A 26,950-nucleotide genomic window follows, 5' to 3' on the forward strand; every position below is an offset into this window, starting at 1 on the left:
TATTGAGTGCCTGTTTTGTGGGCATCGATTGCCATACTCCTGCTTTTCTGTGATCAAATGCTTTCGTAGGATTTAGAAAGTTATTGGGTCGTAGGCTCTGGGTCCCAAACTTGCAGCACCACCTGGTAATGACAATGTAGTAGTACTTGATATTTTCGGTTTGTTTATTGTTGAGTGTTGAATGAGCATTGGTCATTGTTGCTCAGATGACTAATACAAGAGAGAGTGAATTGAATTGTATTAAAAAAATAATAATTATAAATCAAATATACAATATAAAATATAAATAAAATATGAAATAGCAATAAATATAAAGAGTAAGGGTAAGAGAGAAGCAAATTCAGTATGTTAACGAGGTTCGGTCCCACTGCCTACGTCTTCGCCTCAAGCTACTTTTAGAAGATTTTTAAATTCACTATTCAACCTCTTTCAGGTGGAGATAGAAATCTATTATACCTTTGAACAATACCGCTACAAAGAATCCGTGTAGAACATCCTCTAAACTTATAATCACCTTATACGTGGTGATTCAACTATTTTCTATGTAAAACACTTTTTACACGCACAGGGGTTATACACACCCTTTTACTGATACAAGAGCTGATAGTGGGTAGGTTATCAGAAAATACTCCTCCATGAGTGGAATAAGAATAATAAAACACAAATTATATTTCTCAAAATGAACAAGAATTAAGGCTCAATGCTTAGAGAAGAGAGAATGAAAGTTTTAAATGAATGTTGTATGCTTTTGGTGTTGTGTAAAGCTCTCAAATAATCTATTTATAGGCATATGAGACCTCATATTCAAATTTAAAAAGATTCACATGTCAAAGACAACATCATTCACTTTTTCAAAAAATTCAAATAAAAGGTTTTTCTTTTTCAATTGTCAAAGATAACATCATTCATTTTTCAAAAATTTCAAACTTAATCTTTTACTTTTGGCATATGACAAAAGGAGCACACTTTACTTTTCAAAAAATTCAAACCTAATCTTTTACTTTTTGCATATGACAAAAGGAGCACACTTTACTTTTCAAATATTTCAAACAAAATCATCTACCTTTGCATAAGTAAAAAAAAGTATCAATCATTTTTAAAAATATTCAAATAAAATATGCACATGTGAAAGATGACAATCAATCATTTTTAATATTTTCAAAATTCAACCCTTTAATCAAGGTATGCACATGTGAAATATGACAATCAATCATCTTTCAAAATTTTCAAATTTAATTTTTAAAATATTCATGCACATGTAGAAAATGTATTTTAATGCTTTATGATAAAATATTAATTTTAACCCTTAATCCTAATTTCGAATTTTTAAGAGATTTACAATATTACTCTATAAATTTAATGTGAACTTGTTCCCTTCTTGCTCATGCTTGTTTCATTGATGTGCTTGATTCCATTATATAGACAACTCGAGCTTGAGACTTCTTTATTCTTTGAATTCATTTGTTATCATCAAAATCCATATGTAGATATATAATTACACAAATCTTAAAATTTTGGGTTCAACAATCTCTCCCTTTTTTATGATGACAAATATTTGATAGAACCTGAAACCTGTATTAATACTTAAGCTCCCATTGAGAATGTGCGTTAGTTTTTCAAGCAAAAGTATAAATATAATTCCAAGCATATATAACAAGTTTAGCAATTCAAACAATGTTAATGTTATAGTCTAACACTTCTCCCCCTTTTGGCATCATTAAAAGGATCCTCAACAAGTAAATGGACTAAAGAAAACGGTGCGTTAGTAGACACTGTAGATAATTGAAAAAAAAATTGGATCCGTCCGTGACCTGAGAAATGTGGCTGGAGATTTGAAAAAATCGCCTGATGTTGTTGACAAACAAAATTGAAGGCTCCGAGTTTCTAAAAAATGTCATTTTCACTGATCGGGAAAAAAAATCACATTACTCTTTGACTTGGATGATAGCTCGTCTGGTTCTTTATGCTATCTCTATAAAATCAGTCTTAAAGTTCATCCAATCCGCATCAAGTTTTCTTTCCATCTTTATAATTCATCTGCATTCTTTCAACATTCTCGTTTTAAGCCTTCTATTCTTTTCTCAATGGCTCATTCTTCTAACATTTCTCTAGATCCATCTATGAGGCATTCTGCACCTTAACCTCATGTCCTTTCTGCAGCTGCCATTGGTGTCATGTTGCAGCAAGAAAATAATAATCTGACTAATAAGTCAGATTCTGATGCTATCTATGACTTGGTGAGTCTTGGGACTCGCTACTCTTCTTCTATTGTTGCTTTTTCCCAGCGGCTACAAGTCAGAAATCATGAAGTTGAAAAACTCAAAAAACAAATTGTTGTACTTCAACGAATTGTTTAAGAGTCTCACACAAGGGAATGAATCATTCGGCAAAAGAATAAACAGTTGAAATCTTTATTAGATTCTTCATTCTGCTTGCCAGTTCCCATGGATAAGAATGACATGATATTATATGAAGAGAATGAGCGTCTCAAACATGAGGCTAAGAATCTCAAGTTTATGTAAAAAGAATCTATCTCTATTTTTATTGACTCTGGTTTATCTTTTAAGAGATATTCATAGCATGTATCATACCTATTTCTTTTCTGATCATACATAATCTATCTTCTGGTAAAGGTTTTGTGAAAATATCTGCTAACTGATCGTATTTGTTTGTGAACTCTAGTACTATATCGCCTTTCTGTAGATGATCTCGAAGAAAATGATATCTTATTTCAATATGCTTAGTTCTAGAATGTTGTATTGGGTTCTTTGAAAGATTTATAGCACTTGTATTATTACATTTGATTGGAATGTGATTATACATGAGTTTAAAATCTTCAATTTGTTGCTTCATGTTGATAACTTGAGCACAACAACTACCCGCAATAACATATTCTGCCTCAGCAGTAGATAGTGCAACAGAATACTAAACCAGGAAACTAGTGCATGACCTAAGAAATGACATGCTCCACTAGTGCTTTTTCGATCTATTTTACAGCCAGCATAATCTGCATCTGTGTAGCTGATTAGATCGAAAGATGTGTGCTTAGGGTACCATAATCCTACGTTAATTGTACCACTAAGATATCTAAGAATGCGCTTAACTGCAATTAAATGTGATTCTTTTTGAGATGATTGAAAGTGTGCACATAAGCACACACTAAACATAATATCTGGTCTACTGGCTGTTAAATATAATAAGCTACCAATCATACCTCGATATATTTTCGAGTCAACTGACTTACCGGATTCATCTTTATCAATTTTAGTTGATGAGCTCATTGGTGTTCCAATTTTCTTAGCACTTTCCATCCCAAACTTTTTCAGTAATTTCTTAATATATTTTGATTGATTGATGAATGTCCTACTTTTTGCTTGCTTAATTTACAATCCTTGAAAGATTGTAAGTTTTTCCATTATGCTCATCTCAAATTCTTCCTGCATAGTCTTAGCAAAAACTTGACACATATTTTCATTAGTAACACCGAATATTATATCATCAACATAAATTTGAATCAAAAGAATATCATCATTTTCATATTTAATGAAAAGAGTTGTGTCGATTTTTCCTCTTGAAAAATTTTTTTCAATTAAGAAACCACTGAGTCTCTCGTACCAAGCTCTAGGAGCTTGTTTAGGTCCATATAGTGCTTTTGTGAGTTTGAAAACATGATTGAGAAAATATGATTTTCAAAACCTGGAGGTTGCTCAACATATACCTCTTCATTTATAAAACCATTTAAGAAACCACTTTTAACATCCATTTGAAAAAATTTGAAATCTTTATAACAAGCATATGCAAGTAGCATTCGAATAGCTTCTAATCTTGCGACTGGTGAATATGTCTCATCATAATCGATTCCTTCTTCTTGATTAAAATCTTGGGCTACAAGTCAAGCCTTATTTCTAATAATGACTCCGGACTCATCTTTCTTATTTCTAAAAATCTATTTTGTTCCAATAATAGTATGATTTTTGTGTCTAGGAACAAGTGTCCAAACATCATTTCTTTCAAATTGATTCAACTATTCTTGCATAACTAGAATCCAAGATTCATCGAGAAGTGCGTTATCAATATTTTTAGGTTCAATCTGAGATAGAAAAGCAGTATGATTGCAAATATTTCTAAGAGATGATCGAGTACTTACACCTCATGAAGATTCTCCCAAAATTTGTTCCACTGGATGATCTTTCACAAATTTTCACTGTTTGGTTGCATCTTGTATTAAATTTTGATGATCTTTCCTGATGGTTTCATGTTGAACTTCTTCTATTGTGTTCTCTTTGTTGAGATTGAGACTTTCTGTATTATTTATACCTCCTGTTTCTTCATCAATAGATTTTTTGGAGAGTGGAGAATTAGATTCATCAAATACTACATGCATAAATTCTTGTACAGTTAAAGTCTTTTTATTGAATACTCTATAAGCTTTACTATTAGTAGAATATACGAGAAAAATACCTTCATCAGATTTTGTATCAAACTTGCCTAAATTATCCCTGTCATTCAAAATAAAATATTTGCATCCAAATATATGAAAGTAACCAATATTGGACTTTTTTTCATTCCAAAGCTCATAGGGGGTTTTATCTAATTTAGACCTTAGCACAACTCTATTTATAACATAACATGCAGTACTTACCGTTTCGGCCCAAAAATAACTAGGCAAGTTGTTCTCATTGAGCATTGTTCTTGCCATCTCTTGAAGAGAACTATTTTTCCTCTCTACTACCCCATTTTGTTGAGGAGTTCAAGGAGCAGAAAAATTATGTACAAAACCATTTTCATCACAAAATGTTTCAATATTTTTATTAACAAACTCTTTTCCCCTATTACTTCGGATACTTGAAATAGTGTAACCATTTTCATTTTGAATTCTCTTGCATAACTTGATAAAAACATTATATGCCTCATCTTTATGAGCAAGAAAGATGACCCAAGTATATCTAGAGAAATCATCAATAATAACAAATACATAATATTTTCCTGCTAGACTTGCAACTCTATTTGGTCCAAAAAGATCCATGTGTATCAGTTGCAATGGTCTAATAGTAGAAATATGTTTCTTGGTTTTAAAAGAAGTTTTTGTTTGTTTACCAAATTGGCATGAATCACAAATTTTGTTTTTAAGAAAATATGTTTTTGGTAAACCTCTCACAAGATCATTTTTTGAAAGTTTGAAAATAAGTTTCATGTTGGCATGACCTAGTCTTCTATGCCATAACCAACTAGTTTCATTTTGAGCTGAAAAACAAATTGCATCTTGTGAGGTAATTTCTTCAAAATCGATTATATAAACATTGTTACTTATAAAAATAATAAAACAAATATTACAATTATGATCATTCAAAATAATACATTTGTCCAGTTTGAAAGTAACTGTAAATCTTTTATTACATAATTGACTTATGCTCAAAAGATTATGTTTTAGTAACAAGTAGAACATCTTTAATTATGAGAGAAGATTCATTACCAATTTTACCCATTCCCACGATCTTCCCTTTCGAGTTGTCTCCAAATGTCACGTGTCCTTCTTCTTTAGATCTAAGATCAAAAAATTTAGTCTTGTCTCCTGTCATGTGTCTTGAACATCCACTATCTAAAAACCATTTGTTTTTACTTGTAGATGACTTTATGCATACCTATAAAAACAATTAAAATGATTTTTCTTGGTACCCAAGTTCTTTGGGTCCTTTATTTATTAGTATTAGAAGAAACAAAATTTTTAGGTACCTATATGGCCCTAATAGTCATTGTATAATTTCTGTAATAGAAATGGTCACATACTATTATGATCATTTCTATTACAGAAATTACAAATAGTATGTGAAATATATGAAGAACTTGAATGATTATAATAATATCTTTTTTTGACAAAATTATTTTTATGAAAAGAATTTTGAATATTGATTTTTGATATAGAAAGATTATCAAAATTTTTTTTATAAGGTTTGTATTTTTGTTTTGGCATATATCCCAAGTCTGCCTTATCAAAAACATATCTTTGACTACTAAGAAGTTTTTCAAAATTTTTTTTTCATTCGTAAAGTTTTCAACAATATTTTCTTAATTAATTTTCTTCTTATTCAACTCAAGATTTTTATCTTTCAAAATGATACTTTCTTTTCTTAAAATATCAATTTCGTTTGTTAAAGAAAAATTTTTCTTTTTCAAAGTAGTATACTTGATACCTAATTTTTTAAATTCCTCATATACCTCTTCTAAAACATTTTACAATTTTTCATATGAAAGATCTTCAATATTATCAAGATTTGTTACCTCAATGTCATATTTAGCTATAAGACAAAGATTTGCTGATTCTCCATTGCTTACTTCACTATCTGAGCTACTTGAATCATCATCTCATGTAGTTTTCATTGCTTTCTTGCCCTTGTTTCGATCTTTCTTTAGTAGAGGACAATCTGGCTTGATATGACTAAGCTTATTGCATTTATAACAAATTAAAGTGTCATTTTTATCTGGATCTTTCTTGGAAAACTTTTTGAAATATTTCCTTGGAGGAGTTTTATTTTTCTTTAAGAACCTCTGAATTCTTTTTGTTATCATCGCAACTTCTTCATCTTTGTCTTCATTTTCCTCATCGTCATCACTTTCACTTTCATGAGGAACAACTTTAAGTGTCAAGCTCTTCTTTGGTTTTCCTTCTTCTTCTCCTCTTTTCAATGTGTACTCATGGGTGATAAGTGACCCAATGAGCTCATTCACTTCGAGCTTCTTGAGGTCTCTAGCTTCAAGAATCGCTGTCACTTTTGATTCCCAGCGTTTTGGTAGAGAGTTGATAATTTTTCTTACTATTTCCACATTAGAATAAATTTTGCCAAGAGCTGTCAAGCTGTTTATAATGTTAGTAAAACGAGTGTGCATACTAAAAATAGATTTATCATCATTCATCTTAAACATTTCATATTCATGAGTAAGAATATAAATTTTTGATTCCTTGACTTGCGAAGTTCTTTCATAAGTAACTTCCAAGTTATCCCAAATTTCTTTTGCCGTAGCACAAGTCATTATTCTATTAAACTCATTTCCATTTAGAGCATTAAATAATAAATTCATAGCAGTTAAATTCAAAGTATAAAGTCTATTGTCTTCATGATCAAACTCTTCTTTTTCCTTTTTGACGTTTACTCCATCAACCACTTTTGTTGGAATATAAGGTCCATTTACAATGCATTTTCAGATTTCTCGACCTTGAGCCTGAAGGAATATTTTTATTCTAATTTTCCAGAATGAGTAATTATCTCCACAAAATAGTGGAGGCCGACTGCTAGATTGACCTTCACCAAATGAAGCTGCAATGTTAGCCATAAGATCTTAACTCAAAAGATAGTTAATCTTATAATAGAGCTTTTAGCTCTGATACCACTTGTTGCCTAGATGACTAACACAAGAGGGGGGTGAATTGAGTTGTATTAAAAAAAAATAACAATTATAAATCAAATATACAATATAAAATATAAACAAAATACGAAATAGCAATAAATATAAAGAGTAAGGGTAAGAGAGAAGCAAACTCAGTATGTTAACGAGGTTCGGCCCCACTGCCTACGTCCTTGCCTCAAGTTACCCCTTGAAAATTCTCAAATTCACTATTCAACCTCATTTAGGTAGAAATAGAAATCTATTGCACCTTTAAACAATACCGCTACAAAGGATCTGTGTAGAACATCCTCTACACTTACAATCACTTTACACGTAGTGATTCAACTATTCCCTGTGTAGAACACTTTCTACACGCACAAGGGTTATACACACCCTTTTACTGATACAACAGCTGATAGTGGGTAGGTTATCAGAAAACACTCCTCTATGAGTGGAATAAGAACAATACAACACAAACTATATCTCTCAAAATGAATAAGAATTAAGGCTTAATGCTTAGAGAGGAGAGAATGAAAGCTTTGAATGAATGTTGTATGCTCTTAGTGTTGTAAATGTGAAACTCTCAAATGATCTATTTATAGGCATTTGAGACATCATATTCAAATTTAAAAAGATTCACATGTTAAAGACAATATCATTCATTTTTCAAAAACTTCAAACCTAATCTTTTACTTTTGGCATATGACAAAAGGAGCACACTTTACTTTTCAAAAATTCAAACATAATCTTTTACTTTTTGCATATGACAAAATAAGCACACTTTACTTTTCAAATATTTCAAACAAAATCATTTACCTTTTGCATAAGGCAAAAAAAACACCAATCAGTTTTGAAAATATTCAAATAAAACATGCACATGTAAAAAATGACAATCAATCATTTTTAATATTTTCAAAATTCAACCCTTTAATCAAGGTATGCACATGTGAAAGATGACAATCAATCATCTTTCAAAATTTTCAAATTTAATTTTCAAAATATTCATGCACATGTGAAAAATGTATTTTAATGCTTTATGATAAAATATTAATTTTAAGCCTTAATCCTAATTTTGAATTTTTAAGAGATTTACAACATTACTCTATAAATTTAATGTGAACTTATTCCCTTCTTGCTCATGCTTGTTTTCTTGATGTGCTTGACTCCATTGTATAGACAACTTGAGTTTGTGACTTCTTTATTCTTTGAATTCATTTGTTATCATCAAAATCCATGTGTAGATATATAATTACACAAATCTTAAAACCTTGGATTCAACAGTCATGAACTTTCTGAGAAATGATCTGTTCAATGCATGCGTGCAGAGAGTCTAGATAATTCCTTCTCTTCACAGTGAGGACAGTCAAGAACCATGATCTATGGATGTGCTCAGGGTGCGGAGAATGACTTGGGGTTGTCTTTACAGTGAAGGAAAGGCAAGTAAGCACTTTTTGCACATATGTTGACATTTTAGTTTTCTATGTACAGAGTGATCAAAACACATGTTAACTCCCAAAAATACGAGCTTCTTTCATGCTAAACAACCTCCACCTTGTTCCTAAGGTAAGACTTGAACGCCCAACCCAGGTTTTAGATAGAGAGACTCTGACTTTTCTCTAGAAAACTTCATTTATGTGACAACCGTTGCCGGAGAGGAGGGTAGAGTTATGGCTTTCACCCTCCTGTCTTTCTCCTTTCCTTTTTTGTACTGTGTATACACTTTCAATTAGTGTGTTTTCTCTCCTCCCTCCTATGGTTCGGTCTTGGCCTTATCTGCTTCTCTCCGGCCACCTTCAGCCTACATGCGATGTATCAACGCTTCCTACAGCCGCTGATCTACTAGAATGGTGCAGAGTTGCGCCAAAATGCTTGGTGCATTGTCTTCTCGTGCTGTTGCGCTCCGATGCCTCCGATGGCTACACGTGTCGTACCAGCAGTTTCATCTCGCCAAAATCGTCCAGATCTGGGTCAACTTGTTTCTTCCCACCAATGTGTGGCTGCCCCATGCCATCACAAGTGTGCTAGAACACAGATGATCACTGGCCACAGATCAGTCCACTCGATGTCGTGTTTTCTATTAAGTTTTCGCTTTCCCTAACTGGTGATCTCGATGAAATGATTATGAATCTCTCCAAAAATCATCTCAGGACATCAAACAACAATGCACCTGCCACTCTGCTTCTAGCAATACTGTTCGTAACTTTTTTCGAACGTCTTATAACCATTTTTTAAGACAACATCCTCTTAGTAGGATTTGGGTAAAGACCAAGAAATTGGTCATTGAAATCTGTTTTTTGTTTTTTTTTTATTCACATCTTTATTTTTAGTGTTTTGGAGTGTTTGTTGGGGAACTTCACCCCCTACTCATGTATCACATTATCTAATTTTTTAATAAAGTTTGGTCGCTTACTTAGGGGAAAAAAAAAAAAAAACCTCCACCTTGTTCCACCATTCTTCTGCCGCGTGGTTGTACCTTTTCTTGACAAATTGATTAGGAAAACAATGGAGGCACGTGAAGATCTTCAAAAAGTTATATAATATAAATAAATATATATATATATATATATATATATTTATATTATAACTAAGGAAAAAAATGAAATCCAAAAAAGGGTCATGTTTACTGCATAAAGCAATAATCTAATCTTAGAGAGAGGATGTTGCAGCATGGACTTGAGGGAACATAAAAGGAGCTTCCCACTATTGAGTGCATGATTGTTTTACTCAGGTCTACATAATGTGATTGGTAGACAAATTTTGCCTCCTCTCGAACTCCCAAATTCCCCTTACAACAAAGCAACTACTTTAGAAAGAAGCAACTCTTTCCAGGCATTTAACGTTGTATGTACTCATCCGACTTCATAATACAAGCCATTGAATGTTGGAAGAATTTTAGTAAGAATGAAATCATCAATGCTTCAACTAAGGTATAATTAGAGTCTACAGAAGAAGTAAGAACAACTCAATTTAAAAAAAAAAAAAAAAGTAAATAATTTACAACTTTAGATTTAGGTCGTGTTTGGCAAACATGAAAATATCTTAAAATATTTTATAATTTCATTCTCAAATATCATTTAAATAAAAAATGTGTTAATTTCAAAATTTTAACTTTTTCATTTAATTGTTTATATAAGATAATTAGATAATTATTAGATTTTACCATTATCAATATAGTTCTTACAAGCTTAAGAACAAAAATTATATTCAAATAAATTTATAAATTAATCTATTTATTTTCACAAACTCCAATATAATACTCATTTTAAAATATATTTTTATTCAATTTTTTTTTTTTCTATTTCCCCAAAATCATCCAAATATGCATTTAATTTATCACCACCAACACCACTGCGTTAAAAATCATCCTCCTCCTTAATTCCCTTCTAATTTAGATAGACTCACTTAATTCAAACTCCTCCCTCATTGAACTCTGGATTCATTCCCCTTCTGGAACAACATGATGTAATCAACTAAGAAATATCATAATCAATATAAAAAAGTAAATGAGCTGGTCTTCCTTCTTTTCATAGGTTGGACAGCAGCCACTGGAAAGAAATGGCCTGCACTTTTTTTTTTCTTTTTTTTTTCAAATAAGTAATAAAAATAATTACTGCTTCATCTATAAATAAATTATATAAAAATAATTTTATAAATTGACATGATTTGATTTGATTCGTTAAATTTATTTTATAATAAAAATAATTTTATAATCTGGTAAATAATATTAAATTACGTTAATTTATAAAATAATACGTTTAGTAAAATTATTTAAAAAAAAAATATTTTAAGCATTCTAATTTTTTTTAGATCTAAAATTAAAGTATTTGTTGAAATTGCCTCCAAAGATTAGCAACACACGGAAAGTAATTTAAATAAATATTTTGAATAGTGTAGACTCTAAACACGTGGATTCGACACGACTTGTACCTCAATCAACCCTCTCAACCTTTTTGACCAAAAACGGGTAAAGTTGCATATACAACGTTGGTGTAGGATTTATCTGAAATTAAATATGGAAAATTTTAAAAAAAAAAAAAAGAAAAAAAGAAAAAAAAACACCAAAGCTCCGTCAAAGTTTGAACTGAAACCCCCCGAAATCAAAAGAAAGAAAAAAAAAAGACAAAACCCCTCCAGTGACCAGTCTGAATTAAAAAAGAATTCAACCGAGCGGGGTCCGGAGCCTAGCCCGGGCCCCACTGCCAGCACCCCTCTTCTCCACCATATCCATTTTCCAGTACCCCTCTCCCTTCTCCTTCTCTGTGGTTTTTTTTTATTTTTTTCTCTCCCCTTCTCGCTTGAGGGGTGCTGCCTCCGTATAGGAGCGAATCTAGAGTAGAGACAGATAGATGGATTCGAAGCCGTGGCTTGCCCCGGCTCCTACCTATCGTAGCTTAGAGGCCTATTGGGATACCGACGACGATGCCCCTGGTCCCCGGTGCAGTCACACGCTCACCGCCGTCGCCGCCACCAAATCCCGAGGCCCCCGCCTCATCCTCTTCGGCGGCGCCACTGCCATCGAAGGCGGCGCGTCCTCCTCCGCCCCTGGCATCAGTATGTGATCATAACTCTTTTTTCGTTTGCTCTTTCTGCTTCAAAATTCAAATGGAACTTACTTCTTTCATTGCTTGTTATTAATTTTGTAGGGTTAGCCGGTGTGACCAATTCGGTTCATTCTTACGATGTTCTCACCAGGAAATGGACCAGGTGATTTCTGGTTCTTTTTTATTATTTTTGCATTTCGGTTTTGGATTGGGTTATATTGGATTTGATTCACAGTTTTGCTGAATGGGGTGCATGAATTTTGTAGAATTAGGCCGGCCGGTGAGCCACCGTCACCTCGGGCTGCGCATGCGGCAACTGCAGTTGGTACAATGGTCGTTGTTCAGGTGATTAAAAAATACCTTTATTTGAAAAACAATAGAATTCTAAGCATATCGTTCTTCGGGTATTTTTTGTTGAGGCTTTTGTTGCTGTAGTATGATAATATGTTTAATAGTTATTGATTCGTGCTCTATGGCTAGGGTGGGATAGGTCCTGCTGGGCATTCTACGGATGACCTATACGTGCTGGACTTGATGAATGACAAGTTTAAGTGGCACAGGTGAGATTAGTTGGCTGCAGTTTATCGGCATTTTCTTTTTCTGGGTTTCTTGAGTTTTGATCACATTCTGATATTGATCATTCTAATTCTCATATGAGCATAGAGTGGTCGTACAAGGACAGGGACCTGGACCTCGCTACGGGCATGTAATGGACTTGGTTGCTCAAAGATACCTCGTCACTGTCAGTGGCAATGATGGTGAGGGAGATTCACTGTTCAGTTATATTTGATCTGTTTGACTCGTTTTTTAAAAATAAAAAATTGATTGTAGTATCCATTTTTGGAAGAGACGGCATGTCAAAATCCAAAGGAAACATGATTTCTTATTAGACATATATTGTGATTTGTTGAATTTTGCTTCTTTAAACTCTGTAATGACCTTTACCTCCCAATAATTTATATGTACACCATGTGCCTGCGAAAGCATTTTGGGGCATTGATTTATTCACTAAATGGTATACTTCTCATACTTATAGTCTGCGTGGTGGTACCTTCGCCTAACCTTTTGCTGTGACTTATTGTTTATTTTTTATTGCTTGAGTTCAAACTTGATCATGACTAGTTTCAGAAAAAGAGAATGCTTGTGCTTGTTGATTTGTTGCTGCAATAAGAATGCATTTCTTTCATATATCAAAACCATGTAATATTTTTTTTGGGGTTAGGAAAAAGAGCTCTATCTGATGCTTGGGCTTTGGATACTGCCCAGAAACCTTATGCTTGGCGGAGGCTGAGCCCGGAAGGTGATAGACCTTCTGCTAGAATGTGAGTGTCTTTAGTTTGTTGGGAATCACAAAATTATTTACTTGTGTATTCATTCAACTGTCCATGTTTAGAATAGCTATTATTGTTTAGAATAGCTATTATTCAACATTCTTTTGTAGGTATGCCACAGGTAGTGCCCGTTCAGATGGCATGTTTTTGCTGTGTGGTGGAAGAGACTCTGCTGGCATGGTAATGATATACTTATATATGAAGCATTCGATTTATAACAAATAGTCTCTGCGTGTTTTCCATTTTGGTTTACTGGGCTCTTATGTTTTTGCTTCGTTTTTGGGCATCTAGCTCAATTTTAATTATGAATTGGTGTGTTATTGTGATTTGCTTAGAAGTTTTAAGGCATATGAAAGATGTGAGGAATTGAGACGATTAAACCAAGGATGACTTTGATGTGCCAATTTGTGTCTGATAATTTGTAGCATCTGCATGGATAGCATGTACCTTGCAACTCAATTTGCTTTTGATAGCATATACCCTGCAAGTTGAACAAACTTAACTATTGAAAACTACAAACTCCAGTTTAAATAAAAGTAGGTATTGAAGAAGAAATGTCTAATTTCATCCAGTGAGCATTCCTTATCTTCCAAGTTCCGATCGTTCCTTTCCCTCCAAATGCACTATAGTAGGCATATGGAAACCATCTTCCATAATCCCAAGTCATAAGGTACTCATTAAAAAGAAAAAAAACCAAAATCATATGGAAAACATGAAGCTATATATATATATATATTTTTTTTTTTATAAGGAATAAATGTTTATTAAATAGCGCAAAAGGCGAAACCCAACATGAATCTAGAACTGATTTGGTATGGATAAGAACTTGGGGAGTACTAACGTGAAGCTCCGATAAACTGAGGGAACTCATGATGACCTTAAATAAGATAGAAAATGAGAACATAATTCTTGTGAAATTTCAAGGAAATAAGTTAAATGACATATTTTGATAAGTAAAAGGTTTCAGAAATATCAGGAAAGAAGGAAAAGTATCACAAATATCACACAAAATATTATTATTTTGAATTTACATAAAGCAACATTATTCTTTGTTTTAATTTTTTTTTTTACAAAACAATTACGCGGAAGAATGCAAAACATGGTGAATTTTGTTACTTATTAAAATGAACATGGTGAATTTTTTTTGTTGAGCTTTCCCTCGGAATGATCTTGAAGTTCCCCAGTACTGATTCAACTGTTTGAAAACAAATTTCCCCAACATCTTCAAAATTATTTCCAGTGCTTACCCATTGTACAAAACCTGTTGCCTTAAGTTGTATGATAGTTGCATCTTAATTCCATTTAGCTAGTGAGTCCAATCCTACTTGCCCTTTAAGTAACTTTCTGAAGTTTGTGTAACTAGTGAGGCGCATTTGGTTCTATGTAATAAATGAATCTTTAAGCATTTTAGATCTAACTCTCCAATGTGTATGCTTCCACAGCCACTCGCAGATGCTTATGGGCTGCTTATGCATAGGAATGGTCAGTGGGAATGGACTCTTGCACCAGGTGTATCTCCTTCACCAAGGTATCAACATGCTGCGGTAAGTAATGACATATACATTAGGAGTTATTATTGTCAGTTTGTTAGTTATTATGTATGCATATATCTTCATCCATTGTGTGCTTGCGCTTGCGCATAAATCTAAAGTATTGTTAGTTTTATGTATCTTTTAATATATTCTTTGTAGTGATTTAGTTATACGCAGTTTTTAATGGGCCTGTGCAGTTCATTGAAACAAGTTGGTTGGTTTAGATGATAGGTTTTTACACTGGTGCTGTCTCTTTAGTGAACAAACTCTCTAATCCCGAGCATTATTTCTTATCACTGAACATTAGATTTTTGGCTATCAGGTTTTTGTTGGTGCACGATTGCATGTTACAGGAGGCGTTCTCAGAGGAGGACGTGGAGTAGAAGGTGAAGCAGCTGTTGCAGGTAATCTCTTGGCTTTCAAATTCATCAAAGATATACATATATATTGTGTGTTATTGTGTGCGCACTTCTTATTTTCATCATAATAAACGGGCACATCTCATATCATTAATACAATCGTTTACTTATAAAAAAAAATAAAGGGGCACAGCTCATGCAGAGGATCAATCCTTAATGAGATTGAGTGCTGTTGCCCTTGATTTCCTGAATGGGAGGTACACTTGGCCCCCCTGAAACATTATGTTTTCATATCCTATCATCTGAGAAATCAAGAGATACGTCTGTTTTATTCTGCTTGAAGTCAAGCAGAAAGGGGATTCTTGCCGCAGATCATATTTCCGACCTTTTCTTCAGGCTTTGTTGAGCAGTCAGTTGCTTCATTCCATGGAATGGGTTGAATATCCTTAATCTACCCTTTCCCATCTCACCACTACCCCAAACCACACACCCCCCCCCCCCCCCCCCCCCCCCCCCCCCAAAAAAAAACAAAAACCCCGCGCATGTGGGGGCCTTTTTTCCTTTCATGCTGGCAGGAGAATCCATTTCTTTTCTTGTATTGTTTATTATGATTGATATGTAGATATGGGGGTATTCTTCCTGAAAAAAATCTTATACATCTTTTATTTGGTAGTATTGGACACCGCTGCTGGAATTTGGTTAGATAGAAGTGGGCTGGTCACCTCTTCACGCATAAACAAGGGACAAACTGAATATGATCCTTTTTTGGAGCTTATGCGTCGTGGTCGCCATGCAGCTGCATCTGTTGGTGTTCGAATATATATCTATGGTGGTCTCAAGGGAGGTAAAACTCTAAATGCAGTCTTGAAAACATATTGAATGTAACTATAGAAGTGAAAATGCCTCTATTTTATATTATGAAGAACAGATGGACTGAAAAATGTTTTAGGAAGAATGCAACAGTTGCAACTCATAGAGTGGACTACCAATTATTCTTGGATTTGACGTTTACTCTATTGCAAGATTCTGGGCTAAAACTTTAGACCCTTTTTTAAGAAGGAAATGATTTTTTTAATAAATTCTATGAAACCCTAGAGAACGTAAAAGCTCCAGTCCAAAATTATGAAGTTTTGCAATTACTTGTCAAAAGAAGAAGAAGAAAGGGAAATCTGAAGCTTTGACTTAAGTGTCGAAATTTGTGCATGCCAAGGTTGCTATACCTCACTGAGAAACTAGAGAGGAAACTGTCATCCGCATCACCTGAAATCATTTTTTTTTTCTACAGTTATTGTTGTGAGTCTTGTGACAAAAATATAGTCAAATATGTTACCCTGTGCAGATGTGCTGTTGGATGATTTTCTGGTTGCAGAAAATTCACCTTATCAGCCTGACGTTAATTCTCCTGCAATAACATCTGAGAGAGCTCCACCAGTAACAAGTACCAAAGCGAATCAATCTAGTATGAACCCTTTGGAGACAACACCAACTTTGGATGGTGGAGCACAAATTCGTTCATTGGGTGGCATGAGGTATCACTCACTGTCTCTCTTTCTCTCTCTCAAATACTCTCTTCATTCTTATAAGAACTTTCATGATGCACATCCTAAGCAGCATGGACAAAAATTCTATGGAGAAACTGAGGGAGGCTTCTGCTGCTGAAGCAGAAGCAGCTAGTGCTGTCTGGCAAGCTGTGCAGGCTGCATCTGCTGAAGAGGCATCTGTCTCGGATGACAACTCCCAAGCGACAGAAACAATTTCAGATGGTAGTGATACTGAGGCAGATGTTCGTCTTCATCCAAGAGCTGTATGGCCTTCGCATCATTGTCGTATATCCAGATTTTTATTCCTTCTTCAAGCTGCAAAATCATACTCTTCTATGGTTGTAGGTTGTAGTTGCTAAAGAGGCTGTCGGTAACCTGGGTGGGATGGTAAGACAGTTATCTTTGGATCAGTTTGAGAATGAGAGCAGACGAATGATTCCATTGAACAATGAGCTTTCATACCCTAAAAAGTTTGCCAGGCAGAAGTCTCCTCAGGGCTTACATAAGAAGGTAAGCATTATTTAAATTTGATGATCTTCGTTATTTCTTCTGGATTAGTTTTATGTACTCAGTCGTTAGTTGTACCCTTGCCAGATTATTTACACATTGCTCAGGCCTCGGAACTGGAAAGCTCCTCCAAATAGGAGGTTCTTTCTGGATTCTTATGAAGTGGATGAGCTCTGTTATGCTGCTGAACAGATCTTTATGCATGAGCCAACAGTTCTTCAGCTGAAAGCACCCGTTAAGGTATTTGGTGATCTCCATGGACAATTTGGCGATTTAATGCGGCTATTTGATGAATATGGATTTCCTTCCACTGCAGGAGACATAACGTAAGTGTGACATTTCAGTTTGATATTTAGTTTAGCTGTTTTTTGGTAATAAATCTGATTTCAAATAAGATATTATCAGCTTTAGATTTTATGTATTGTTAGTTATGTCATGACTGTGAGTCTCGGGTCCTTACTGTAGAACTCCAAATTCTATGTTACGTGGTCAGATTGTGACATTTTTATTCTCTTCTGAAAACTTGTCAAAAAATAAAAATAAAAATAGTAGAATGTTAAATCTGCTGGGATTTAACGTCCTGTAAAATGAACCAATTGCACACATTTGTAGAAGCACAAATTGTTGCCTTGTTTTAAGAGTACACACCCAACATTGGAAAAAGGTTGCAGAATCTTGCCCACAGTTGATGCTGTTCAGGGTCAGGGTTGCAACTAACAATGTATAATAATTGGAAGCTATCTTTTCCTAAAAGTTGGGATCTATGTGCTAGACGTTTCCCTTAATGGTTCAAACTGAGTGGATTAGTAGAAGCTTGTACTTTGTATGAAAAAAAGTATATCTTTCCATTAGCCTGTTTGGATGTTCTCTGTGATTATCGTCGCCCGTGCAGGACATGTTCTTCTAGTTAATGATTAAGGGAAACTTGAGAGAAGGCATCTTGTGGCGGTTTATTTAAATCTCTATTTTAATTAAGAATCTTAAAAAACACATTGGAGTTGTTTAATGAGCCTGTATAATTATGTTTCAGGTATATAGACTACTTGTTTTTGGGAGACTATGTTGATCGAGGACAGCATAGCTTGGAGACAATAACTTTGCTCCTAGCTCTTAAGGCATACATCTGTTATAGTATTCTAACTTTGGGATGTAGCTCGATTGTGTCATATTGTATCATATGTACATATATTTGACACCCTATTGCCCTGTTTATAATTGTGCAGATAGAGAATCCTGAGAATGTCCACTTAATACGTGGAAACCATGAGGCAGCTGACATAAATGCTCTCTTTGGTTTTCGCCTTGAATGCATTGAGAGAATGGTATGGATGACTTTGCATATATAATAGATTCTGCAATTATGTGAATGCGCCCATATAACATGTCAACTTGTAGGGAGAGAATGATGGAATATGGGCATGGACACGATTTAATCAGCTATTCAACTGTCTTCCACTTGCTGCACTTATTGAGAAGAAAATTATCTGTATGCATGGTGGCATTGGGAGGTCTATACATTCAGTAGAACAGATAGAGAAGCTTGAAAGACCTATAACAATGGATGCTGGATCTATAATCTTGATGGATCTCCTATGGTATGATCTCGTCCAATTCATCTGTCTATTTACTATTTCTGGTTTTATTTACTAGTTCTAATAGATCTAATCTTACAGGTCTGATCCTACAGAAAATGATAGTGTGGAGGGTTTGAGACCAAATGCTAGAGGGCCTGGTCTTGTCTCTTTTGGGGTACGTGTTAATGTTTAGTTTGAAAGTGTTGGATTGAATCTTGAAGGTATTTTGTCATTTGTAAGTTCTTGATTTTTTTAAGTACGGCACTATTCTTCTAAAACTCCATATAGAAGTTGCTATTGGTGCCCCCCCCCCCCCCCCCCCCCCCCCAAAAAAAAAAAAAAATCCTTTTTGCTATGAGCCACTAACAGGGATACTGTTTTGAAATAATGTGCTAGCATGACTCAGCTATTTAAGTCTTGCTGCTTGCAGCCTGATCGTGTCACAGATTTCTGTAAGAAGAACAAATTACAGCTCATTATAAGGGCCCATGAATGTGTCATGGATGGTTTTGAACGGTTTGCTCAGGGACAGTTGATAACCCTTTTTTCTGCAACGAACTATTGTGGTACGTAAAATTGCTTTGGGATTTCTCCTTTTCGAGTGCAAGTCTATGTGGTCAAATGGTTCATATGTATGTAGGGACGGCGAACAATGCTGGAGCTATATTGGTAGTGGGCAGGGGGTTGGTTGTGGTTCCAAAATTAATTCATCCCTTACCACCACCACTTCAGTCTCCAGAGACATCTCCTGAACATGTCATTGAGGACACGTGGATGCAGGTTGGTTTTTGCACTTGCAAATGTTTGAATTGTGCCTTTGTATATAAGGCAATCTGAAAAATATCATTTATTTTGACCGGCTTGTGTGATACTCTACGTTCTGGTGCTCTGCAGGAGCTTAACATTCAAAGACCACCAACTCCTACTCGTGGTCGACCACAGCCAGACCTTGACCGTGGCTCACTTGCATACATATAATGTTACGTGACAAAGTTGTGTAATTTACAACATGTCAGAGTACCTTATGCATGTCTCTGACAGGTTTGACCCATGCAGGATCAGATAAGTTTTCCAACCATGGCCGATATGCTGTGTTCCTGTTGTATTTTAAAAATGAGTTGCAGAAGATAAAGCATTGTCTATTGTTCACATAGCTCGAGAATGGTAGAAGATATAGCAGTTAGCCAATTGCTCATAGTCTCCAGGTTTGCCATATTTGTACAATTTAGAATGTGAAGAGGCTGCAGACCCCATACAGAGAACTTATAGGGAGAGTTTGTTTAGCAACCGTGTATTGTAATATAAACTATAATATAAAATTACGTCCTTTATAGCGCCTAATTGCTTTTGATGATGCAATTTTCTGAAAAATGTTTGTACTGGCAAGTATGTATGGTCGGTCTCCACCAACACTGAGCTTTTTAAGGTTGCCACAATTTGGTTTGGAAGTTACTAAAAAAGGGCTTTTGTAGTTGTTCAAAGATGTGTTCTTTTATAGGTTTGTCATACATGGGATATTCATTCTTATTGCAGACCAGAATTGATGATTGGATAGACGTATTTGCGCATTGAATGATTTCTTTTTATTTTTTTTATAACGGACCATTTAAGAGCAAAACCCCTCTTTCTTGGAGCAACTCAGCCCAAGCCCAGCAGTAAATTATATTACAGTTCTACAGTATATGTAGTGTTTAGTCTGTTCTGTGCTAAGTTAAGAGCTCGAATTAAAAACCATCTTTACACCTTTACAAAACTTAAATATTCAAATTCGCAAAGCAATTGATAGGGAGAGTTTTCACAACGCTGTGGGGGCTGATGTGGCCCAAGTTAAGCCCTTTCTGTACGATATTGTTGGGGCTGCTGGAGTCATCTTTCTAACGCTTTAGGGAAAGAGAGATAAATATCATTTGGAAACTCAAACTTGAACACAGAAGAATTGGTAAACTTGGCTGGAAGCAATTGAAGAGAAGAATTTTACTTGCGGCTTTAAATATGACTGGTTTTGATAAAGAAGTTTAGGTGTGGGATTCTATAAATTGCACTTGCTCCTGAAAAAGGTCAGAAGACAGCAACAGGCTTCTGTCATAGCCACCCTTAGCTTGGCAGGCAGCAGCCATCCATCCTAACACATTGGCAAGATACAGGTAAGGTGCTGCTGAGCCTGCTTCGAGTATAAAATTGCACCCAAGAGGAACTTATCTCCTGTTTGAGTCTCTCCATCTTGTAACCTCAATTTTCTTCTTAGTAATTTGCTCACTGAATCATCTGTGAACCTAAATATTTACGTTGAAGTTTGCAAACATTATCTAATCTATCTATTTATTTATTTATTTTAGTCTTTTACGATCAAGTTATTTATGCTCTCCTACTCGTCTCTTGGACCGACCAAGACAAGTCCTCTTTTTTGACAAGATGGCATAAGGCCTTGTCTTCAAATAGGAGAAATAGATTCGAATCCCGCACCCCCGTAAAAAAAAAAAAAAAGGTCTTGTTAATATATGAATTTGAAACGATTATGAATAAAATATTAACTCAAACTCATAACAAAATAGTTTTTTTATCATGGAAAAATCTCAAATTGCAAATTCAATGTTATTATAGTAGCATTTTTTTTTTCAAATCTTTTTATTTTTAAATCCCCAAATCTAATTGGACCTTGAGTCTCAGACAATGGTAACACATTGAATGGCTTCACAATTATATGATACCTCAATACCAATCAATTTTTTCAAAAGATTAATATTAATTTTGACATCCTTAATTATATTTATTGAGTTGCTGTTTATTAAATGGTAGAGATACTTTAAGAAGAGCCTTCTTTGCATTATGGCATCCAGCTAAAACGATAACTTCTCAAACCATCGAAAAATTGCAATGTACACCTTCAATAATATCCAATAATCAAAATTCTGCTAGTGTTTTTTTTTTTTTTTTTTTTTTTTTCAGAAGTGGTAATTTTATGATGCAATATCTTAAAAATGGTAATTTGGACACCATTGCCGAAGAGGTGACAATTTAGGAACGAAAAGGTAGTGCTGCCTAGAGTGATCACGGTTGGATCGGAGGCATTTCTTCATTTGCTGAAATGGTATTTCGGACACAAACTCCCCAAATCAGATAGATAAAGAATGGTGCACCAACCTTGAAACAAATTTCGAGATTGCCCATTGCAAGTCAGATCCCTTTGTTGATTAAAGATGATGTGATGAGAGTACGAAATACATGAAATTACAATCTCATCAATGTTGATAATTTTGAAATGCAGTGAGAAGGACCATTACATGAAACAAAAGGTGAAAAAGTTAAGGTAATGGCGGAAATATGCGTGAATGGGGTGAAATAACAGCCTTCAGCACGAACTTGGACTTACTTGGATCATGAACCCATTCAATCTCGCTCATGTTGGGTGTCTCAACATATGCCATGGTAAATTCTCCCACCTTCTCTACCTTCCCTCTCTTGCCCGCCCTCAGCACCCAACTTCTCCGGTTGCAAGAGAATATTCCATTTGTTAGACGGATAATATCACCAGGCTCAAAGGCATCACACTCATCCCCCCAGAGCTGGAAGTGAACTGCGGCTGTCTCATCAGCCACAAGTGCCAAGCATGTCTTATTTTGGCCCTCTGATGCTGTCTTGCCTTTGTTCAAAACTATGAATTGTGTATTTATGATGTTCTCAGCTGCAGGCACAATGTCTTTAAGAGAGCACATAGCTTGCTTTCTAACTGCAAAAATCTAAACAGAATCAAATTATTTCATGTCCAACCCTTTCTTGAGAAGAAATGATAAATTAATGTTCATCATGCAGATGAGTGATGGAAGCCTATCTGGGACCTGGATGTTTTAAACAAACATAATTGGTTGGGAAACTGACTTTGAATGAAGCAAATATTTTAATCATTTATACAAGCATATGGGCAGTGGGAATGGCATTCGTACTTGGTGGTAATTATAGTGTCAATGAAAGCAAGAAAATTCAGCATGAGAGATCACAACAGAGAAAACAACACCAATGAAACATAAAAATCTGCATGGTTTACCGAACTAGGGCTTATGTCCATGTGTGGAAACAAATCAATGAATACCAATACATACAACTCAGTTCCTAACATTTGGCAGAAAATAGATAGATAAACTAACACTATAAACCAAAAAAGTCCCCACAGCACAGAAAGTGAAACTAGAAACTTCTAATTGGCAAGTTACTCGCGCACAACAAATGTCTGACCCAAAATCTGACCCCATTCATCATTCTTATAAAGGGACAGATACCAATATAGCCTGAGCCGGTTGGCAAGATTAGAGATCATGTAGTACATTTGTTCTAAAACTTACTAAAGATTGATATAAAGTTACCAACTTCACTAGAACACCTATTTAGCTCCAGCTAACATAGTAATATCAGAAGCCCCATGGGCCATGTGAGTACAATGATTTTGGGGACCTTCTCTGCATCAATGAATGGAAATTTTATAGTGAATATAGCAAAGCAGGCATCCTGATTCCAAGCATGAAGGTACTAATCCATTGGAATCATATCTTGAACATCTAGCATGCACGCCAGTCAAAGCATTGCAAATTAAATAACACCAAACTCTGAATTTTAGTTCGAAAGGATGGAAGTAATTCATACAGGTTGGCGAATCTATTAATTGCAGGGGCACATAACGAAAAAAAATCAGAATCATTAAAAAAATTTGCAGAGTATCACAGATTTCTTCATTACAATGCCAATCAAGCAAGGGATGTTCAAATTGCTGTTAAGGGTAGTAAACCTTCAGGTGACGTGATTTTTATTCAAACCAACCGGGAAAGAAGTATCCGAAAAGCAAGTGAATCTCTCGCAGCACATACGATAAAAAACACACAATTCACTTCCTACTTACGAAGGAAGAGGTATTCATTTGAATCCACATTTGGAAGCAGCCCAGCTATGCTTGGACTTCGATGTGAAATACCTGAGGTTAGAACTATTACTGCGAATTGCTTGGAAGAGTCCTCCTCAGTTGCTTCAGGCAATCACTAGATACACTTTACGGCCGAAAACTCAGATTTGTAGCGAAATTGACTCTGCACGAAACGAAAGAAAGGGTCTTTTACTCGTAGCGCAAAAGCAGAGCATCTCTAAGTTCAATATTTTCCAGTTCCTTTTTACCTTAATCACCAATAATTCTATTTACAGCTCGCTATCGCAGGTACCGCATCGTGGTATAGCTTTTTTATTGAAAGAAAGAAAGAAACAAAAGCATATTTTGTCGGTTAAAAATAAATTAATAGGAGTGTAACTGGTCTAATCCGATTTGATTTTAGATAAAATTTAAAATCGAATCAGTTTATATCAGTTTTGTATTTTTTAAAACTGATTACGTACTACTTATCATCTTAAACCGATACTCTAGTTTTATCGGTTTTCTATTCGATTTTCTGATTTTAATGTATTATATTATATAGTATATTATAGTATATAATACTATAGTGATAATATATTGTACTATATTATAATATATATTATAATTATATTATAGACTATAGTGATATATTATAATATATAATATAGTGATATAGTATTAATATAACTATTAATACAATAAACAAAATGATATAAGATTTTAAAATTTAATATTATATTAATTAGTATTTTATTATATAATATAAAACTATTTTATATATAATTTTATATTATATATAAAAAATATATACAATAGAAAAAATTAAAAAATATATATGAACCGGTCCGATCCGGTTTTAGAAAAAGAAAAATCGAAACCGAATTGATTTTAACTGGTTTTAAGAAAAATAAAATCAGTATCGGACTGAACCAAACTAGGGACCGGACCAATCCCACCGGTTTGATCTAGTCTGGTTTACCGATTTTTTTTTCACACTCCTAAACTATACAAAAATAGTAGGAGTGCTACTGGGGCGGGGGGACCCTGCCCCGCAACCCGCTCAAGAGGGGAAGGGGTCAAAAATGCCATCTATCCGCCCCCACTTAGGCTAATCTATTACATCTAAAAAATTATTTTTGAACCCAAATTATAATATAATTAAATTTAAAATTTATAAATATAAAAAGAATTTAAACTTATATTTTGGATTGTCTTAGCTTTCTAACCCAACATTTATATAGGAGGTTAAGATAATATAATAATCATATTTAAGCAATGTGGGACTTAGAGGGACCCCACTCGGGTCATCTTGCCCCCCGCCCCCGTTGGGCATTCTCCCTGCCTAGGGGTGAGGTTTAGCAGGTACAGGCCCCCATTGCCCACCCTTAAAAAAAAAAAAAAAAAAGTGATTTAGGAGATAAGAGTTGATAAGAATACAAAGGAATTCCACATATGAGAGTTTATATTTCGTCATTTTTTTTTTTTCTCAAAAACTCACTTTTCCTGCTGTCCAGCCATTTGGTTCTCTCTTCTCAATCCTCCCTTTCCATTCCCAGACTTGCAAGAAATAAGTGAGAAGCAGAGGTTAGTAGAAGATTGAGCAGTTTGTGTAGATTTTAAAGAAGAGAAATGGACATTCGGTGTAGCACGGGGACGAGATCGAGCTTGACATTGAGACCATTGACACGGAAACGCTATGGGAGCTTGATGTGACTTACCACAAGAAGATGGTGAGTAAGATGAAATGACAAGGCCTCCTCATCCAAAACAAGAATCCAAGATAAACTAAAATCCAAATTGGCTTAAGGTAATAATGATGACTTTACAATATTGTGTTTGACTGCTTTGCATTTCTATTAAGCTTGGTTTGGAGTGATAATAGTATTCTTGGTGTTGAAATGTAGTCTCCTTTGGGAGAGACGGTGCTTGAGGCTATGCTGGTGCAGAAGAGCAGGAATGGGGGATTTAGGAAGGAGGATGTGGATATTGGAGAGGAAATTCTTTTGGAAAACTTCCCACTTGTGGTTGTTGATAAAGCCATTATTGCTTGTGTTGTTAGTGGGTTCTAGTAGTTCGAGATGTTCAACCACTAGCAATGACTCCTCCTCCTTTAGTGGTAATTAACTTAGCTTCTGTATTTTGGTGTAAGAGATGCATATGTGATTTTTTTAAATGCTAAATTTAAGTTTTTATTGCAGAAAGTGTGTAATTACCGTTTGTAAAATTGAAAGATGCGCACCAGGCTTTATCCGTAGAAGTGGAAAAACCAAAAAAAAAAAAAAAGAAGAGATAAAAGTGACTTACCGGTGGCCAAGGAAGCTAACGGCATGTTTGGTTACATAAAACCAAATTATCTCATCTCAGCTCATTTTATATAATCATTGTAACATTTTCAAATTATCACACAAAATATAATAAACAATTCAACATTTTTAAATCTCAAAAAAAAAAATATTAAAAAATTATATTATAATAATATTTTATTCAACTTTCAATAAAACATCTCATCTCATCTCATCTGAACTGTGTAACCAAATGAGGCTTTTCATGGGCGAGAAAGAAAACTACTGAAATGGGACAGTTTTTGGAACGGGATGGGGCAAAAAGCCGATCATCTCACGGGACAGTTTTGGCAAGTTTTGGAATTATTAACAAAAATAAAAATTAAAAAAACTGGTCCCTACTAGGACTCTTAGACAATTTCCATCCGGTTCCTTATAATTTTCCCTAAATTTTAGCTAAAAATCACTCTCTTTAATTTTCTCATAAATTTTACTCATTTTTAAAAAATTTCCTACATCTCATTTCCTATAATTTCTCTATTCTATTAAAATAATCTTTCTTTATTATTTTTTTCTCTCACCTCCATTTACAATCTTAACTATTCACTTTTTTTTTCTTCTTTTGAGTATTTCCAGCTTCTACATAAATCTTAAACACTAAACTGATTTTTTTTTTCTTGATACGCGAATAGTTTTGAAATTAATACGACTAATAAATATTCGTCTTTTCCAATGGTTTTTTATTTGTAATGAAGAAATACAAATTTGAAAACAGAACAATACATCCATATTATTGTTCAATTCTACATACAAGTGCTAGTATTGCCCATTCAAACTAGCTTGAAAACACAAATGTCACGTTCGAGTGAGTTATAATTACAATTATAGAAATGCCCATATACCAGGCCCAAAAGTTTAGTACATGTCGCTATAATTAGAATTTTCCAAAATAAATTTCCAAAACAAATTGACCACAACATCAAAATCAAAATAATCAAATTGATTTTCT

The 26,950-nt window shown here is 34.4% G+C and overlaps 2 protein-coding genes across 8 annotated transcripts; one reads left to right on the top strand and one right to left on the bottom strand.

Moving 5' to 3' along the window:
• Window positions 1–11,489: 11,489 nt before the first annotated feature.
• Window positions 11,490–20,249, top strand: LOC122315911 (serine/threonine-protein phosphatase BSL1-like). Of its 3 annotated transcripts, none has more exons than XM_043132232.1 (21): window positions 11,490–11,934; window positions 12,027–12,087; window positions 12,191–12,269; window positions 12,405–12,484; window positions 12,588–12,682; window positions 13,147–13,246; window positions 13,366–13,435; window positions 14,698–14,799; window positions 15,110–15,191; window positions 15,820–15,990; window positions 16,486–16,675; window positions 16,755–16,950; window positions 17,033–17,197; window positions 17,282–17,520; window positions 18,225–18,309; window positions 18,418–18,516; window positions 18,590–18,789; window positions 18,868–18,943; window positions 19,199–19,334; window positions 19,409–19,548; window positions 19,663–20,249. In XM_043132232.1, exons 1-21 carry the CDS (start codon window positions 11,730–11,732, stop codon window positions 19,744–19,746), a joined length of 2,655 nt encoding a protein of 884 aa, XP_042988166.1. In that variant the 5' UTR covers window positions 11,490–11,729; the 3' UTR covers window positions 19,747–20,249. The 3 variants fall into 3 exon arrangements, with proteins under 3 accessions (XP_042988166.1, XP_042988167.1, XP_042988168.1); XM_043132233.1 differs by having other exon boundaries at window positions 11,491–11,934; window positions 16,758–16,950; XM_043132234.1 differs by lacking the exon at window positions 11,490–11,934 and having other exon boundaries at window positions 12,415–12,484.
• A 1,661-nt stretch (window positions 20,250–21,910) lies between these two features.
• LOC122315912 (SOSS complex subunit B homolog) lies at window positions 21,911–23,952 on the bottom strand. Of its 5 annotated transcripts, none has more exons than XM_043132236.1 (3): window positions 23,926–23,952; window positions 23,657–23,840; window positions 21,911–22,505 (listed from the first exon to the last, which is right to left on the bottom strand). In XM_043132236.1, the coding sequence occupies exons 2-3, from the start codon at window positions 23,684–23,686 to the stop codon at window positions 22,071–22,073; spliced, it is 465 nt and encodes a 154-aa protein (XP_042988170.1). In that variant the 5' UTR covers window positions 23,687–23,840; window positions 23,926–23,952; the 3' UTR covers window positions 21,911–22,070. The 5 variants fall into 5 exon arrangements, with proteins under 5 accessions (XP_042988170.1, XP_042988174.1, XP_042988171.1 ...); XM_043132240.1 differs by having other exon boundaries at window positions 21,911–22,495; window positions 23,729–23,840; window positions 23,926–23,944; XM_043132237.1 differs by having other exon boundaries at window positions 23,729–23,840; window positions 23,926–23,944.
• Between the last annotated feature and the right edge of the window lie 2,998 nt (window positions 23,953–26,950).

Source organism: Carya illinoinensis, chromosome 7 (assembly GCF_018687715.1).
Source record: "Carya illinoinensis cultivar Pawnee chromosome 7, C.illinoinensisPawnee_v1, whole genome shotgun sequence".
Lineage (NCBI taxonomy): Eukaryota > Viridiplantae > Streptophyta > Magnoliopsida > Fagales > Juglandaceae > Carya > Carya illinoinensis.